The sequence below is a fragment of the Neofelis nebulosa genome, chromosome 11 (genome assembly GCF_028018385.1).
Source record: "Neofelis nebulosa isolate mNeoNeb1 chromosome 11, mNeoNeb1.pri, whole genome shotgun sequence".
In the NCBI taxonomy this organism is placed as follows: Eukaryota; Metazoa; Chordata; class Mammalia; order Carnivora; family Felidae; genus Neofelis; species Neofelis nebulosa.
This window is the reverse complement of record NC_080792.1, coordinates 73,664,031-73,679,131: the sequence shown is the minus strand read 5'-3', so window position 1 is coordinate 73,679,131 and position 15,101 is coordinate 73,664,031. Positions and strand designations below refer to the sequence as shown.

Here is a 15,101-nt window from a genome sequence, read left to right as displayed (position 1 = left end):
GGCACCCCCACTCACCCAATGGCCTAAGCCAGAGCCTTGGATGGCATCTCCCCTATCTGGAGTTCTCTCACTGCTCCACAACCCTTACCATCTTTGAGAATCCTGCCTTCACTTCATCATCATAGTTACCAACATCTCTCACCTGGATCTTTCAATAGAACTGGTCCCTGGTCTCTACATCTGTTCTAGATTTCAGCTCAGGTCACAATCCCAGGGTCATGGGATTGAGCCCTGTGTCAGTGTGGAGCCTGTTTAAGATTCTCTCTCTCCCTCTCTGCCCCTCTCTCTAAAAAGAATCTCTGGTCTAGACAGATATCTCAATGAACTAAAGAAGCTCAATCACCTCTGTTCTTCAAAAAAACTACCCATCACCAACACCATTGCTGATGTTTAAGTTTTTATTAACACCACCCTCTACATTTCCAGGCTTGCTCCTCTTCCATCCAACATCCATGCCAGCAATCCCTCTAGAACGCTAACTTGGTTGTATCACCTTGTTGCTTATCCCTTAAAAGACCTGCTGAGTGTTCATAATCCAGGCCCTACATAACTTAATAGCCCCCTTTTCTGGCTATTCCCAACCACCTAATTTACACCAGACACAATCATAGACTCCCACCTCTGCCCTGAACACAATTCCCTCCCATCTTCATCTAATGAGGTTTTAGTGCAGATCTCAACTCTTGGTGACTTCCCCAACCTTAATACCTCTCACCTGTACTGCAAGCACCTAGTAAGTGCACAATCGCTATTTATAGGGCTGGCAGCCATAAATTCCTCATTACTGGTATTAGATGAACACAGGCTCTTTCCCCATCTGGTCTCTGGCCTGGACCTAGGATGAAGTCTTAACCTCTTTCTCCTCCATCCTCCATTCACTCAACCAACAGAACGGTAATCAATGAACATATACTACATGCCAGACACAGTTCCAGGACCTGGACATACAGTACTGAACAAGATTAAGTTCCAGAAGAAACTCGTTGGGAGGACAGATGATAAACTAATACTCATAATCAAGCCAGATAATTTCAAAGAACAAACGTTATCTGAAACTTGACACATGAAAGGTGAGCGGTTCTGTCATTAAGTATCTTGTGGGAAGCAGCCTAGGCAGAAGGAAGAGTAAGTGCCAAGGCCCAGGTGCAGTTACAGCACAGTGAGCTCCAGGACAAAGATATGAGATGTGGGTGAAGAGAACTCTGCACCCCTTGAGGCCCATCTATGGACTCTGTGTAAGGACTCCTGCTCCTGGGGTTCTCAAAATACTCACTCTTTTACTTGCACAGTGGTGGCATAGTTGGAGCAGGCACTTTCCACAGACACAGAGAAGCCCCGTCTGCCCTCCGTGGTGGCTGGCATGGAGATGTGTGTGACAGAGTAGGGCAGCTGGTCCTGAACAGACTCCGTGGAGAGTCTCTCAAACATGGGTGCCAGCACCACCTCATTGTGGCACTTCCCACTAGCAAGAGGAACATAAAGGTGGTTAAGATCCTGGAGCCCCACCTGGAAGCCCCCAGTAACCACTGTACCATGTGGCTTCAAGCAATAGTACCCACAATCCCACTATTACCATCCTTGCCATGATTCCAGTTGGTTGCTCAGAAAGAAGAGCCCAGGGTCTCTGGGGTAGGCTGGAAGTGGGGGTGAGATGGCCTGGGTTCTCTTCACTCTGCCTTTGATTCACAGTGAGAACCCAGCCCTCTTCTCCATTTTGGGCCTCAGCCTGACTTCTTTGCCAACTGAGGCAATTGCACAAATGAACTCTAAGGGGCCTTTGCTTTTAATTTTCTGGGATCCTTCTCTGAGAGCACCTTCTGAGCCATTCTCTCCCTCTGGGAAGACTGCAGCACAAAGTGTCATTATTCTCATGGTCGGTAAGGACAGAGGGCAGAGAGCTGTTACTTGTCTTGCTTACAGATTACAGAGCTGGTTATAGGCATTGCTGGGATAGGAATCCAGTGCTCTGATATCCCAGTACTGTTTCTGCCCAACTCGCACTGCCATCTGTTCCTCTCTCTTGACTGCTCTTGTAGGGGAGAGGGACACCATCTTACCAGTAAAGGGTGGCATGCTGCACCAGAGCATATGCATCCCCATCCTCGATGATCACCTTGCAGCTCATACAGGCAAAGCACTCTGGGTGGTACTTGAACTCCCCGGCCACCTGTGATCAGGTGGGGAGAAGGGTAGACAGATGACAGATGGAGGAAGTGAGTTGTCACTGTTGCTGGAGAGTAGGGGTGGGTGAGTGACCTCTTAACTGACTGAGACACTCAGGCGCCCCTAGAGAGACCTCTAATTAAGGATCTATAGGTCCTTTGCACAACTCTGCCCCAGAGCTTCCAGAGGACAAGTCAGATTGGTGCCTCTCTGTCATTTCTGAGATTACAAAAAACTCTTTTGGTCCTAGCCAAGTCCCCAGAAGTCATCATCCTCACTAGAAAGACACATAGTTCCTCTAACACAGAGTTGGCAAATCCATGATTGGGCTTAAAGCCCTTTTCTGAAGCAGGTAGTGGAGGTGGAACCTCTCTCTACCAGCCCATTCCAGGGTCTCCTTTTCAGATTCCCTCTACACAACTTGGGTGTATTCTCCTCTCAACCTGTAATGCTCTCCTTCAAGGACTTTATCCATTGAATTAAATCTCTGCCCTGCCCGCCCACCCACCCATTCCCAATATTGGACTGTTGAGTTTGTTTTTTTTTTTTACCTTAAAAAAAATGTTTATTTATTTATTTTGAGAGAGAGAGACAGAGAGAGCACGCATGCTGGGGAGGGGCAGAGAGACAGAGGGAGATGGGAGAATCCCAAGCAGGCTCTGTGCTTAATAGCACAGAGCCTGATGCAGGGCTCGAACCTACAAACCATGAGATCATGACCTGAGCCGAAATCAACAGTTGGACACTCAACCTATTGAGCTACCCAGGTGCCCCTGGACTGTTAAGTTTTTAAGGGAAGGATACTACCTGGCACTTAATTGGTACTCAACAAACATCTGTTAAGTGATTGAAGAAATAAAAGGGGAGGCCTTGGCTGATGGAAGAGTAGAAGATGAAAGGCCATGGGAAACCAGAGGAGCTGTCAATGGACTCTGATGACCGAGAGGGACTCACTCACCATGACAGGCCCTGTCATCAGCAGAGAACACCCATGGCAGAACTCCCCAAACTTCCCCCAGTAGTCCTTGTGGCAATAAAGCTTCCCATCCTTCTCATAGTACCAGTTGGTGAGGGAATCCTGGCATTCTGAGCACCTGAAAGGCAAGACAAGAAAAAATTGTTGTGGATCCCTGGAACCAGGCTACATAGGCTGCCTCTGGCTCCCAGGTCTAACAACAAAATGGACAGACCTTTCCTTGATCCAAAGCCAAGATGGAGGAAAGTTACAGTTTACTGCCATCTCCCCAAAGGAAGCTGATTCAGAATAAAGAAGATCCCAGAAACCAGTTCTGTATTGTCTGCCTAACCTGGTAGACCAGTGTCTGTTTATTAATTTTTTTAACATTTTTGTGTCTTGAAGCCCTCAGAGAATCTAGTAAGAATCAAGAAGCCGCTCTTGGAAGAAGGCATGTACAAGGAAAATGTACATATTATTTAGGTATGGGTGTGTGTGTGTGTGTGTGTGTGTGTGTGTGTGTGTGTGTGTGTGTGTAGGTCTGAAGCCTAGTCATGGCCCCAGCTAAGAACCTCTGTTCTAGATTTCAGCTCAGGTCACAATCCCAGGGTCATGGGATTGAGCCCTGTGTCAGTGTGGAGCCTGTTTAAGATTCTCTCTCTCCCTCTCTGCCCCTCTCTCCCAGCTTGCACATGCCCTCTCTCTCTAAAAAGAACCTCTGGTCTAGACAGATATCTCAATGAACTAAAGAAGCTCAATCACCTCTGTTCTTCAAAAAAACTACCCATCACCAACACCATTGCTGATGTTTAAGTTTTTATTAACATCATTAACATGTAGCATTCTTGTGAAAAAATTATGCTAAGCATTAAGAAACAATCAGGCAAATCCAGAATGTGGGTCATTCTAAGACTACTGTTCTTGACTCTTCCAAAAAGTTAATGTCATGGGGAAAAAAAGGTACAGGGATTAAAAAAGCCTAGAGACACAGCAACCAAATGCAGCACCTAAACCTTGGATTCAATTCTGGATTGAAAAAGAAAGCAGCTATGAGTGTCATTTTTGGAACTGAGGAAACTTGAATTTGGGCTATATATTAGATTATACTGTGAAATTACTATCCATTTTCTTAGATGTAATAATGATACCTTGGTTAGATAGAAGAATTCTTAGAAGAAACATATTAGAGTAACTAAGAGTGAAAGTCAAGATATCTACAACTTACTTTTACATAGTTCAGCAAAAAATAAAATACATCATGTGTGTACATAAAGAGAAAGTGGCTTAAAGTTAAGTCTGGGTGAAGGATACATATGGGTGTTCTTTGAACATTTCCTTCAACTCTTCTATGTATTTGAAATTTTTCAAAATAAAATAATGGGGGGTAAACAAAATTCCACTAGCACTGTGCAAGATATACATGTTAGACTCCACAGCTCCTTTCCCCTCCAATTACCTGGTTGTAAAGCTCCACCCCTCAGTCAGGCTGGGTGTGTTTTCAGACCAAGTTTGCACAAGATAAGCATTTCTGAACCTCTCCTCATTTCTGAACCTCCCAGCACCCAGAGCTAAGGGCTCCCTGCCCTTGTGAGCCCATGCCACCTCTTTCTTTCCAGTGAAGACTCTATTCTTGTTGTCAAGGCTTCACACCACCCTTCACTGGCCAAATCCTTGCTTCTGAGAGGCAGGATGGAGTGGCCTCTTAGTGTGACTCCTGACCCTGCCACTTACTAGTTAGCTCATCTTGGGGAAGTTACTTCACTCCTCTGACCTCATCTGTCAAATGGACTACTGTGGAAAGGAAATAACATGTACCAAACTATATATAGTTTATATAAAAGGCTAAGTACAGTAGGAACTCATGAAGTGTTAAACTGCTATTAAAGATGATGATAATGGTAGCTGCTCACACTATTTGCCATTTTTCCTCCACTAGCTGGGTAGCTTTGGACTTCTCTCAGTTCTTCCTCCTTGACAAAATGTGACTAATAGCACAGTACTACAAAGAACACCGTGAAGACTAAATGAGCTAATGTATGAGGAAAGCCTTTTGCAAACTGTGAAGAGCGGAACTAGCTGTATTATTACAGCATCTTGCTAGGCACTGCAGATATAAGAGATAGATATACAAGGTTCCCTACAACAATTTCCAAGAGCTTATAATGAGCTGGGGAAGAGAAAGTCTAAACAAAACTTAATTAACAATGAAAGGTGAGAGGTCACAATGGGTGCTACTACTACTGGGCACTGCAGGAGGGAGGAGGGAGACCAGAATGAGTTGAAGCAGCTACAGAAAGCAACTGAGCCAGGAAGGTCTAGAGAAGCAGGACCCTGAGAATCGCTCTTTATGGAGTGTCCACGTCTCTCTGGATGTTTAACACTGATGGCTTCTGCCATCAGTCATCCCCATCCTGTAGCATCTCCTACTTGTTCTTTTTTTTTTTTTTTTAATGTTTATTTATTTATTTTTTTAAAAAAAAATTTTTTTTTTCAATGTTTTTTATTTATTTTTGGGACAGAGAGACACAGAGCATGAACGGGGGAGGGGCAGAGAGAGAGGGAGACACAGAATTGGAAACAGGCTCCAGGCTCCGAGCTGTCAGCACAGAGCCCGACGCGGGGCTCGAACTCACAGACGCGAGATCGTGACCTGGCTGAAGTCGGCCGCTTAACCGACTGCGCCACCCAGGCGCCCCTGTTTATTTATTTTTGAGAGAGACAGAATGCATGCAGGGGACGGGCAGAGAGAGGGGGACAGATGATCCAAAGAAGCCTCTGCACCGACAGCAGCAAGCCCAACGTGGGGCTCAAACTCACAAACTGCGAGATCATGACCTGAGCCAAAGTTGGACGCCACCCAGGTGCCCCTCTCCTACTTGTTTTATGGACGCTGAACTTAAGGGACTTGAGAGCCAGATACAGCATGAAGAGTATGGATATGAAATACCTAGAATGGTACAGTGTGAACCATTAATTCTAGGAGGCAAAGGGGGAAGACCTGTTCTGGACATGCAGCTCAAATTCCTCTCAATGTAAAAGGCATGCTGGATGAGCTGAATTGGGAAGAGGCCTGGTTCAAGTTCTTGGGAGCTACAGGCTCTTGGACAAGGCCCTTTCTTTCTCCAGGTATAGTTTCTCCACCTATAAAATGAAGGAATTAGACTATACCCACATCCCCTTAATTCCATGCATATCTATGTCTTTCCCTAGATGATCTAAAGTTCCAATCTCTGAACTACCACTTACCACCTAAGTGATCTTGGGCTGGCTGCTTCATTTCTCATTTGTGAAATGAGACAAAGGGCAACATCACTACCTATATTCAGGGTAGCAGTGAGGACATTAAATCCAGTTCTGAAAGACTGTGAGGAGCCTAGCAAAGGGCCAGCACTAGGAGCAGGAACTTCATTCTTGCCTCCCAGCTTCTGACTTGAAGCTCCTAGGTACCTATCTTTCTCCTTCATTAGAGTGTGAGTTCCTGGAGGACAGGAACAGTGTCCCATTTACTGTTGGTAGACTAAGCACCTAACAAAGAGCCCAGCACAGTAAGCCCTAGCAGAGGTTTCCAAACCGAAAATGGTGGGAGTGGCAAGAACCAGCAATCCAGGTGGAAGCACAAACATTCTGTGGCTCATGGTCAGCAGGTCCTGCCCTTCTGCTGAATGCAATGGAGAAAAGCTGGTGCACACGTTATTTGCACCCAAATGCAGGCCTGGGCCCTGTTACACCCTCTCAATGGTATGTGTGCTGCAGGGCACAGGAGTACCAGAACACGTCCTCCTTTCCACTGCCAATATTCTGCTTTTGTTTGTTGCAGGTAGCCCTGGCCAGGCCCAGGAGAGTGGGGAGAGAAACGAGTGTAGACATGCAGGAGAGAGCCACGCCAGACTTCTGGGAAGAACACCTGCCTGGAGAGCGACATCACCAAGGCACACCATGTGTCAGGGAATGCCTTTGAAGGGCATGGCCAGCGAAACAGCCAAAGTTGGCTGACACAGGTATGTCTGAATAACAGGAAGGTGAACAGCTGATAGGAGGGCTGGTTGTGGGTCCCTAAGCTGTTTTGTCACAGAACACAATTAGTTCTCAGGTCACCCGAGTGGTAGACTTAGAGTCCTAGCTTAGATATTAAGAACAATTACTGTCGACTGTTACTTAAATGCCAACCATATTCTGGGCATTCTATGAGGTGCCTTACTTATATCCTGGCCACATCCTGCAAGGTGATAGGATTATCCCTATCTTATAGAACACTGAAAAGCAGAGTCAAGTCACTTGTGCAAAGTTGCCTGACACACACACAGGATGGAGCTAGAGTCTTAACCTATGTGTACTTGGCTATGAAGCCATTTCCAGTAGACTACATCACCTGAGCACCTGAGTAATGCAGCACATCTACTAAGCTGGGCCTCAGGATTTGCATCTGTGAAAATGAGAGCTCAAGTCCCCTTGAGTGTTAACACTTTGTGAGGCTTCCCCTTAAATCCAAGTACTGAATTTAAATGGCACAATGATTCTCCTCCTTTCTTTAGTCCACAGCATTGTTCTCCAGCAGTCTCTGCCTTTTTAAGAAAAGAATCTATGGGGCACCTGGGTGGCTCAGTCTGTTAAGTGTTGGACTTCAGCTCAGGTCATGATCTGCTGGTTGGTGGGTTTGAGCCCCACATTGGGCTCTGTGCTGACAGCAGAGAGCCAGCTTTGGATCCTCTTGTCTCCCTCTCTCTCTCTCTGCCCCTCCCCAACTTGCGCTCTCGAGTTCTATCTCTCAAAAAGTAAATAAACATTATGGGGTGCCTAGGTGGCTCAGTTAAGCATCCGACTTCAGCTCAGGTCATGATCTCACGATGTGCAGGGCGTTTCCTGGTTCGAGCCCCGCATCGCGTGGGTTCGAGCCCTGCTGTCAGCACAGAGTCCACTTCAGATCCTCTGACCCCCTCTCCCTGTCCCTCCCCTACTTGTCCCTCTCTTTCAAAAATAAACATTAAAAAAAAGAAAGAAAGAAAAAACTAAATAAACATAAAAATAAAAAGAATCCAAAACACACTCTGGAAATGTAAGGTGCTACCCCCAAAACGCCCCCCTCAGATTGTTAGAGGCCATGGCCACGATATGTTTCTCCCAAAGCCAAGCCTTTTTTATTGCAGCTTTCAATTTTTGAAAGTTTCAAGTGAATGTCAAAATCTGCCCTAGCAGCAGGTTGCCCAAGGGCATTCAGCTTGGAGGTAGTGGAGCTGGTGGTGGAACCCTAAATAGAGGTCTGAGGTATCAGACCCTCTCCTGAGCAACCAGAGGGAACAGAGCTGAAACCCTCCAGTCAGGGGAGATCACAGACAGGCCCACATGTGTTGAGGATAGCCGACAACCTTGAAAATTCCTCTCCCAAAGCACTATGGTCAGTTCAGTGGGCAGCTCAGATCCAAACTAAGGGCCTAAAAAAAAAAAAAAAAAAAAAAAAAAAAAGACTTTATTTTTAAGTAATTTCTACACTCAATGTAGGGTTCAAACTCACAACCTGATCGAGAGTCATATGTTCCACTGACTGAACCAGTTAGTGGCCCCAAACTAAGGACTTATGAGTCAGTAGGGAACACAGTTTAAAAAAAAAAGAAAAAAGAAAAAAAAAGATAATCAGGTTGAAATTCTCAAAATAACTCTTTCAAGATCTGGGTCCACATTCTTTCTTTGTCATTTACTATCTGTGTCACTTCAAGGGCCACTCTGGGCCATAGTTTCTTTATTTGTATACCAGTGATGATAAAACCTCACCAGTTTATGAAAATTATGTACAGATGCTCAAGCAGGTGCCCAGTAAATGTCCATTTCCCTCCCTCCCCTCTTTAACTTGAGAACAGCAAGGGCAAAATAGACAGACTCCTTTCTCTCCTGTGCCTAAGCAATATGGATCTGCATCTTGGCCTGGAACTAAACAGATTTCTGTGAGTAAAGAAGGTCCTAAAATGAATCATTTATCTAATAAATTAGAAAACATTTATTATTATCAATTACTATCAATTAGGAAATAGTTACTGTGCATCTAGGATGTGCAAGACCAAACAGGCAAGGTGCTGTGCAGGGAGAGGCCAAGTGAGATAAGACATAATAAGCCCAGCCCTCACGCACATGCAAATTTTTCAGACCAAATGTTTACAGGTAATATTTCAACCTTATGTGGTTGAAGTAGTCACTATTACAGTAGATTTACACAAGTTAAAGAAAAAGCCCACCATGGGGTACCTGGGTGGCTCAGTCACTAAAGCATCTGACTCTTGATTTAGGCTCAGGTCATGAGCTCACAGTTTGTGACTTCAAGCCCCGCATTGGGCTATGCACACTAACAGCACCAAGCCTGCTTGGGATATTCTCCTTTCTCTCTGCCCCTCCCCCCTCAAAATAAATAAACAAACTTAAAAAAAAAAAAAAAAACAAGCCCTCCCATGTCCTAGTAAAGGCCTGTTGGATGCTCATCTTTAGCCTCCTGAATGAGCAGACAGACTGTTGGGGAGAAGCTGTTTCTAGACCCTTGCCTCTGAGCTCTGACAGGGCTAAAAAGGGAAAATGGACAGGTCTCTGTGCCACAGCCTGAGGGTACTGTGACCAGGGATGCCAACTCTCCCCCAGGCACAGAAGGGTGGATGTAACAGGCACCTACAGATACTGGCCCATCAGAGCCCAGTCTCCTACCACTAAAGATCCCTTTATTACTCCTCCTTCCTGTAGACTCCGTAGACTGAAACAGGCTGTCAGTGAAGCTGTAATTATTATAGACTATGATGTTATCCTGCTTAAAAAAAATTAACCAAACACATAACAAGCCTCTGATCAGCAAGAAGTAAGTGTTACCAGAGTGCGTTGATTCAGTTCCAACCAAAAGCCAGGAAACCTGTAGATTCAAGTAATTTGTGCAGTCATACTGAAGTTAAGGGTAGAGCCTCCATGATTAGTAAAAAAATGGAAAAGAGCCTGTGTGTCTTTGAGGAGCCACATGACTTGTGGAGTTATAGGAATCATTCACCTGATCCAAGTCCTTCACTTTTTAGACGAGGAGTCAGGACCTAAGGCAGCTGCCAAAAAGTTACTGCTAAGCTGGGAAGAGTTAAGAACAATTTCTCCCTTTAAACACAGGTTGCTTTAGGATACAAAGATGCACCTGTTCTCTTTAAGAGACAATGTGTAAACCAAACCCATTAAATTAATGTTAGACATTAAGGGAAATTCTATAAAAAGAAAAATCCTTTAAAGATGTCAGACAAAAGCCACTACTTAATTTACCTCTTCTGTAAATTCCAATTTGAGACATTTTCTTACTTGGAAGCACACCAAAATTGTATCTCCCCCTTCACACTAGTGGCACTCTGCTGAGGGCAGTCTGTCAGGTAGGGATGTATAGGGTACAGAAATTACATTCTTCATTCCCTGCTCCCTCTTCCCTCCCTTGTGCACTGTCACGCCTGATCATGTCCCCATGGAATCTGGTTGCGTCACTTTCCTGCAACCACAGCCCTAGTCCAGTGGACTTTGTACTCCCCCAGAGACTTGAGGTCAAGGACTTAATTTGTTTCACAGAATCTGGCAAGGTTGTGTTCAGGGAGTCTAGGAAGCCCAATCCTATGCTCTGCAGAGGAGGAACTGAGGCCCAGGGAGGGAACTGGCACCAGGTCAGAGAGGAGACCTTGAGAATGCCCTGTAATAAGGGAGGGGGCTGATGGTAGAAGCGATTTTCTGACCAGTGACAGTGGTGATCAATTAGACTGATACCTGGGAGAGCAGAAAGTCTGGGTGGTCCCTCCTGTGGGGCACAGAGCCCTGAGTGTTGGCTATCCCTTCAGAAGTGGCTCCAGAAATGTAGCCCCGTCATCTGGGGGAGGTGGGAGGGTCTAAAGCGAGTCAGTAACCCCCTGACTCCAGCTGGACAAATAAGAACTGGGGCAGAGAGAGGGTAGTCAGGTTCCCCAGAGGCATGGAGACAGAGCAAGACAAAGGACAGGTGGGACCTGGGTAGCATCAGTGTCATGACCCTCAAAGGTCCAGGTTGAGAGTTCATTATCTGCTTTAGCTCCTGAGTTGTGTCTTGTCCCGAGATTAAAAGGGGCACAGCATTCCTGGCTCCTAAGGGAACAACCCCTCCCCTAAACTGCCTTTCCAGGATTAAGAGTAAGAGGGATTAATGAGGCTCTGGCTAAAGTAGTGGCTATTTCAAACATTTGGCATCTTGATTCCACATGGTAAAACCTGCCTCCTAAACTCAAGATCAATTCCCATTGGCTCTTCAGAAAAGAATCTCTACCATCCCTCCGATGTTCCAGGCAACCTATGGGGGCCCTTTCTGGATTCCCTCTGCTGGGAGAGAAAAGCAAATCTGAGACAGCCCTGGGGGGAGGTGCGAGCAGAGGAAGGTGCCTTTTGAAGGATGAAACAAACTCAGGAATACGACAAAGGCTGGCTAGAGAGACTCCACATATTAACTCTGTTGAAAGTGGTTGCCTCTTCAGTAAAACGGGGATACTTAATGACATTAGGTTTTGAGAGAATCAAAGGATAAAGCGCCTAGGAGGGTGCCTGGAAGAGTCAGCCCTGAAGGCCAAGTTCTCTTCCCCCTCCCCCATATCCAAAGGCTTCCCATCACTCAACCAGGGTCCAGTAATTCCCTGAAACCACATGGTATTCTGCTTTTTTGCTCAGGGCATGGCCACCTGACTAGTATCCCAGCAGCAAGGTCTGGGCATGAAGCTGGGTTGGGGAAGCCAAAAGGGAGAAGTCGACCAGGACCACTGGTGAGGGGGAGGCAGCCCTTGGAACAGGCTGCTCCCAAAGAATGAAAACAAGCCCCACCCCAGCCAGGAATGGCTCCATTCAAGAAGGGACCCTGAGGGCCAGAAACCCCCTGGGGAGTTTCTGTTGGAGGTAGGGTGGGGCAGTGAGCAAAGAAAGGCAGGTCAGAAGTAGAAAGTTTCTACACCTCCCAGAAGCCCCATAGAAAAAGGCCCCCAGAAGTCTCAGGCCTGGGGACCTGACCTGCATGGGGCAGGGGTGGGGTGGGCTAGCCTGAAGCTCAGGAACACCCCAAAGCCAACTGCTCCAGTCTTAGAAGCACCTGCCCAGGCCTTTCCTTAGCAACTGTACTCACCTGAGAGCTCAGAAACCCTTAAAGCCAGAGGCAAATATGCCTGCCATTAATAGAAAAAGCGTTTATAGAGCGCCTACTGTGTACTAGGCTGCCCACACCCAGGTTTTGCCAGCTTCTTCCATGCCGTTTGGCAAAACCTGCCCATCCTGCTTGTTGAGGCAAATTCCTGGCAGACAGCAAGGCCTGCAGGTAAGACATGTGAGAGCTGGAAGAAAGCACCCCATTTGTGCTCTTCCCCCGGAAGCAGTAACACCAAGAACAGGCAGGGTCAGCGGCATCTTTTGGAGGCTCTTTCAGGTGTGCCTGGGAAGGAAGGAGAGCCGGAATTCCCCAAGAGCTTCCATCTGGGCATATCCCTCACCTCACCATTCCTAGACCATGGTGGGAGCCTTCAGCAGGCCTATTCTGCTTGGGAACAGCTTCTACTAGCTTCTGCCTGACAGAACCAATGGTCAAAGGATTAGTGAAATCTGAGGCCTCTGCCCTTCCCTCAGGACCAGGGGCCAGAAGAGGAGATGGAAAAGGGACTCTGAGCCCAACTCACCGAAAGGGGTCTCTGGAGGTGAAGTAAGCCGGGACGGACAAGTAACTCCCCATCTTCTTCCCACACCAGATAAACAAGCTCAGCTGCAAACCCGTCTGGGAGTGCCTCAGGCTGGCTGCAGACGGCCACCATGACAGGCCCAGGGCTCCCGGCACCTCTGGCTGCGGGCGGTCTGCCCAGCGCTCACCTCTCCCTCCGGAGCAGCCGAAGGGGCGTGAGGACTCCGGGCCACTTGCCCCCTGGCAGATTCCCGCAGGGGCTCATGGCTCCTCCCCAGTTCTCGGAAGCTCCAGCAGACGCTGGGGACTCCGGGAGAACCACCTCTCTGCAGAGGCTACACACACACACACACACACACACACACACACACACACACACACACACACACACACGGATTCTTGGGCAGGGGCTGGTGACTAGCTAAGAAAGAAGCGCTGCTGTCAAGTTAGCCTTCTTCTTCGGTCCCTCCCCTGATGAGGGAGGGAGGGAGGAAGAGGAGGGGCTCCTCGCGGAACCGAGGTGTGTGGTTGGAGCAGCTATTAGGAAATAGACCTTGCAGGCAAGGGGTGGAGCTGAGCTGGAGGGAGGCTGCAGGCTAGCACCATAGACAATAACCAGGACTGGCTGAGCGTCTATCCCTGAACTTGGGTAAGGGCAGGGCAAGAGAGAGAGAGAGCCCATCTACCCCCAAGTGTCCCTAGCCTGAGGAGTTGCCCAAAGTATAGTAACTCTGCTCGGAGGTGAAGTAAAACAAACATACCAACTCCAGGCCAAGCCATGCCTTCCCTCAAAAGGGGTGGGTGGGGTATGGTCTCTCCGGGTTGGAGAGACAGATCTAGAGACCCAGGTCCAGAGAACTACCTTCTAGGTTTTGTGCTCTGGGCTGGCATCTACTGGGTCCTGGTGTTAGGGTCCCCATTCATCCCTTCCCTCTGTCTGGCCTGAGGACAGCCCCCAGGGCTAGCCAAAGGGGGCTGCCATTCCACTTCTGGGCAGAGCTGTGCTGGGAAAGAGGAAACAAGGCCTGGAGTGGTCACTGACACCTGACATTTCTCCATGTAGCAAGCACTGTGTAAGCACTCTCTTATTTCTCCGAGATGGGAATTACCTCTATAAACAAGGAGATAGAGGTTGAGAGATTAGCTAACTAACTCAGGCCAAAATACTAGTCAGTGGCAGGGCCGGGATTTAAATGTAGGTCCTTGTGAGAGCTCCAGAGCCAGAGCTCTGAGGCTGGAGCTTATTCTGACTCTTCAAGGGGAAATAGCTCCCTCAAAACCCTTCTGCAAGTAGGAGACAGCATAGGGACTAGAGCCCAGATCACCTGTCACCCCTTTTTCATTTATTCTTTCATTGCCAGAATGCCATCCATTGGCCTCAGTGGGCAGTGGCACTTTTTCCATTGTGTCCATGGTAACTAAGCTTCTCAAACAGAAAAATGAGGCATGATGGAGGACAAGACTGGGAGTGCCTGTGGGGATGATGGGCCTTAGTATCTGGAGTGGTGGACTGGCTGAGGGGATGACCAAAACATAGCCCACCGTTGGGAAAGCCTCTTGTTCCCCTGAGTGCAGGACTGTGAGGGGAAAAGCAAGGTTGCTAGATTGGGACACATCCAGACCCCACTGCTGGACTTGAGGGAGTGACAGTAGCTCTCTCCCACCAGGCACACATTCCTCTCCACTGAAGTCACCCTATCACCATGACAGGAAAGTCTGTGGCAAAGGTGGTGGCTGGATTACAAGGGAACCTTTTCCCATTCCTCTATTGATTGGATACACGGGTAACAATGAATGTGATAAAACAGATTGCATTTGCACCCTGTAATAAGCTACCATTTATTAAACACTTAGTTCCTAGCTCTGTATTAAGAGCTCTGCATCTTTCATCTATCATACTTTAATTGCCAATATATGGGGGTAGATGTTACCCCCATTTACCAGATAAGGAAACTGAGGTTCTGAAGGGTTATATCACTAGTCTGAAGACAAACAGCTAGTAAGTGGTATAGCTGGGTTTCAAAACCAGTAAGTGTGACTTACTGGTCACTTACAGGGTCAGGACACCTTTTCTGTAAAGGGCCAGAGAATAAATATTTTAGGCTTTGCAGGTCTACACAATTATAGATTGTCACAGCTACTCAACTCTGTCACTGCAGTGTGAAAGTGCCTGTATATAAAATGTAAACAAATGGATGTGACTATTTTCCAATAAACCTCTATTTATGGACAATGAAATTTGAATTTCATGTAATTTTCATGTAACATGAAACACTCTTTTGCTTCTCAACCCTCATTAAAAAATGTAAAAATCAG

General features: G+C 47.1%; 1 protein-coding gene across 5 annotated transcripts in view; it reads right to left on the bottom strand.

Annotated features, from left to right (window-relative positions):
• LIMK2 (LIM domain kinase 2) overlaps window positions 1-15,101 on the bottom strand; it is a 59,264-nt gene that overhangs the window by 15,190 nt on the left and 28,973 nt on the right. For 3 of the 5 annotated variants that reach the window (XM_058690860.1, XM_058690861.1, XM_058690864.1), the window contains 3 exons: window positions 3,122-3,257; window positions 2,058-2,167; window positions 1,274-1,462 (listed from right to left, as the gene is read on the bottom strand). In XM_058690860.1, coding sequence (XP_058546843.1) covers window positions 1,274-1,462; window positions 2,058-2,167; window positions 3,122-3,257 — 435 coding nt within the window. The other 2 variants (XM_058690862.1, XM_058690863.1) reach the window with 2 other exon arrangements.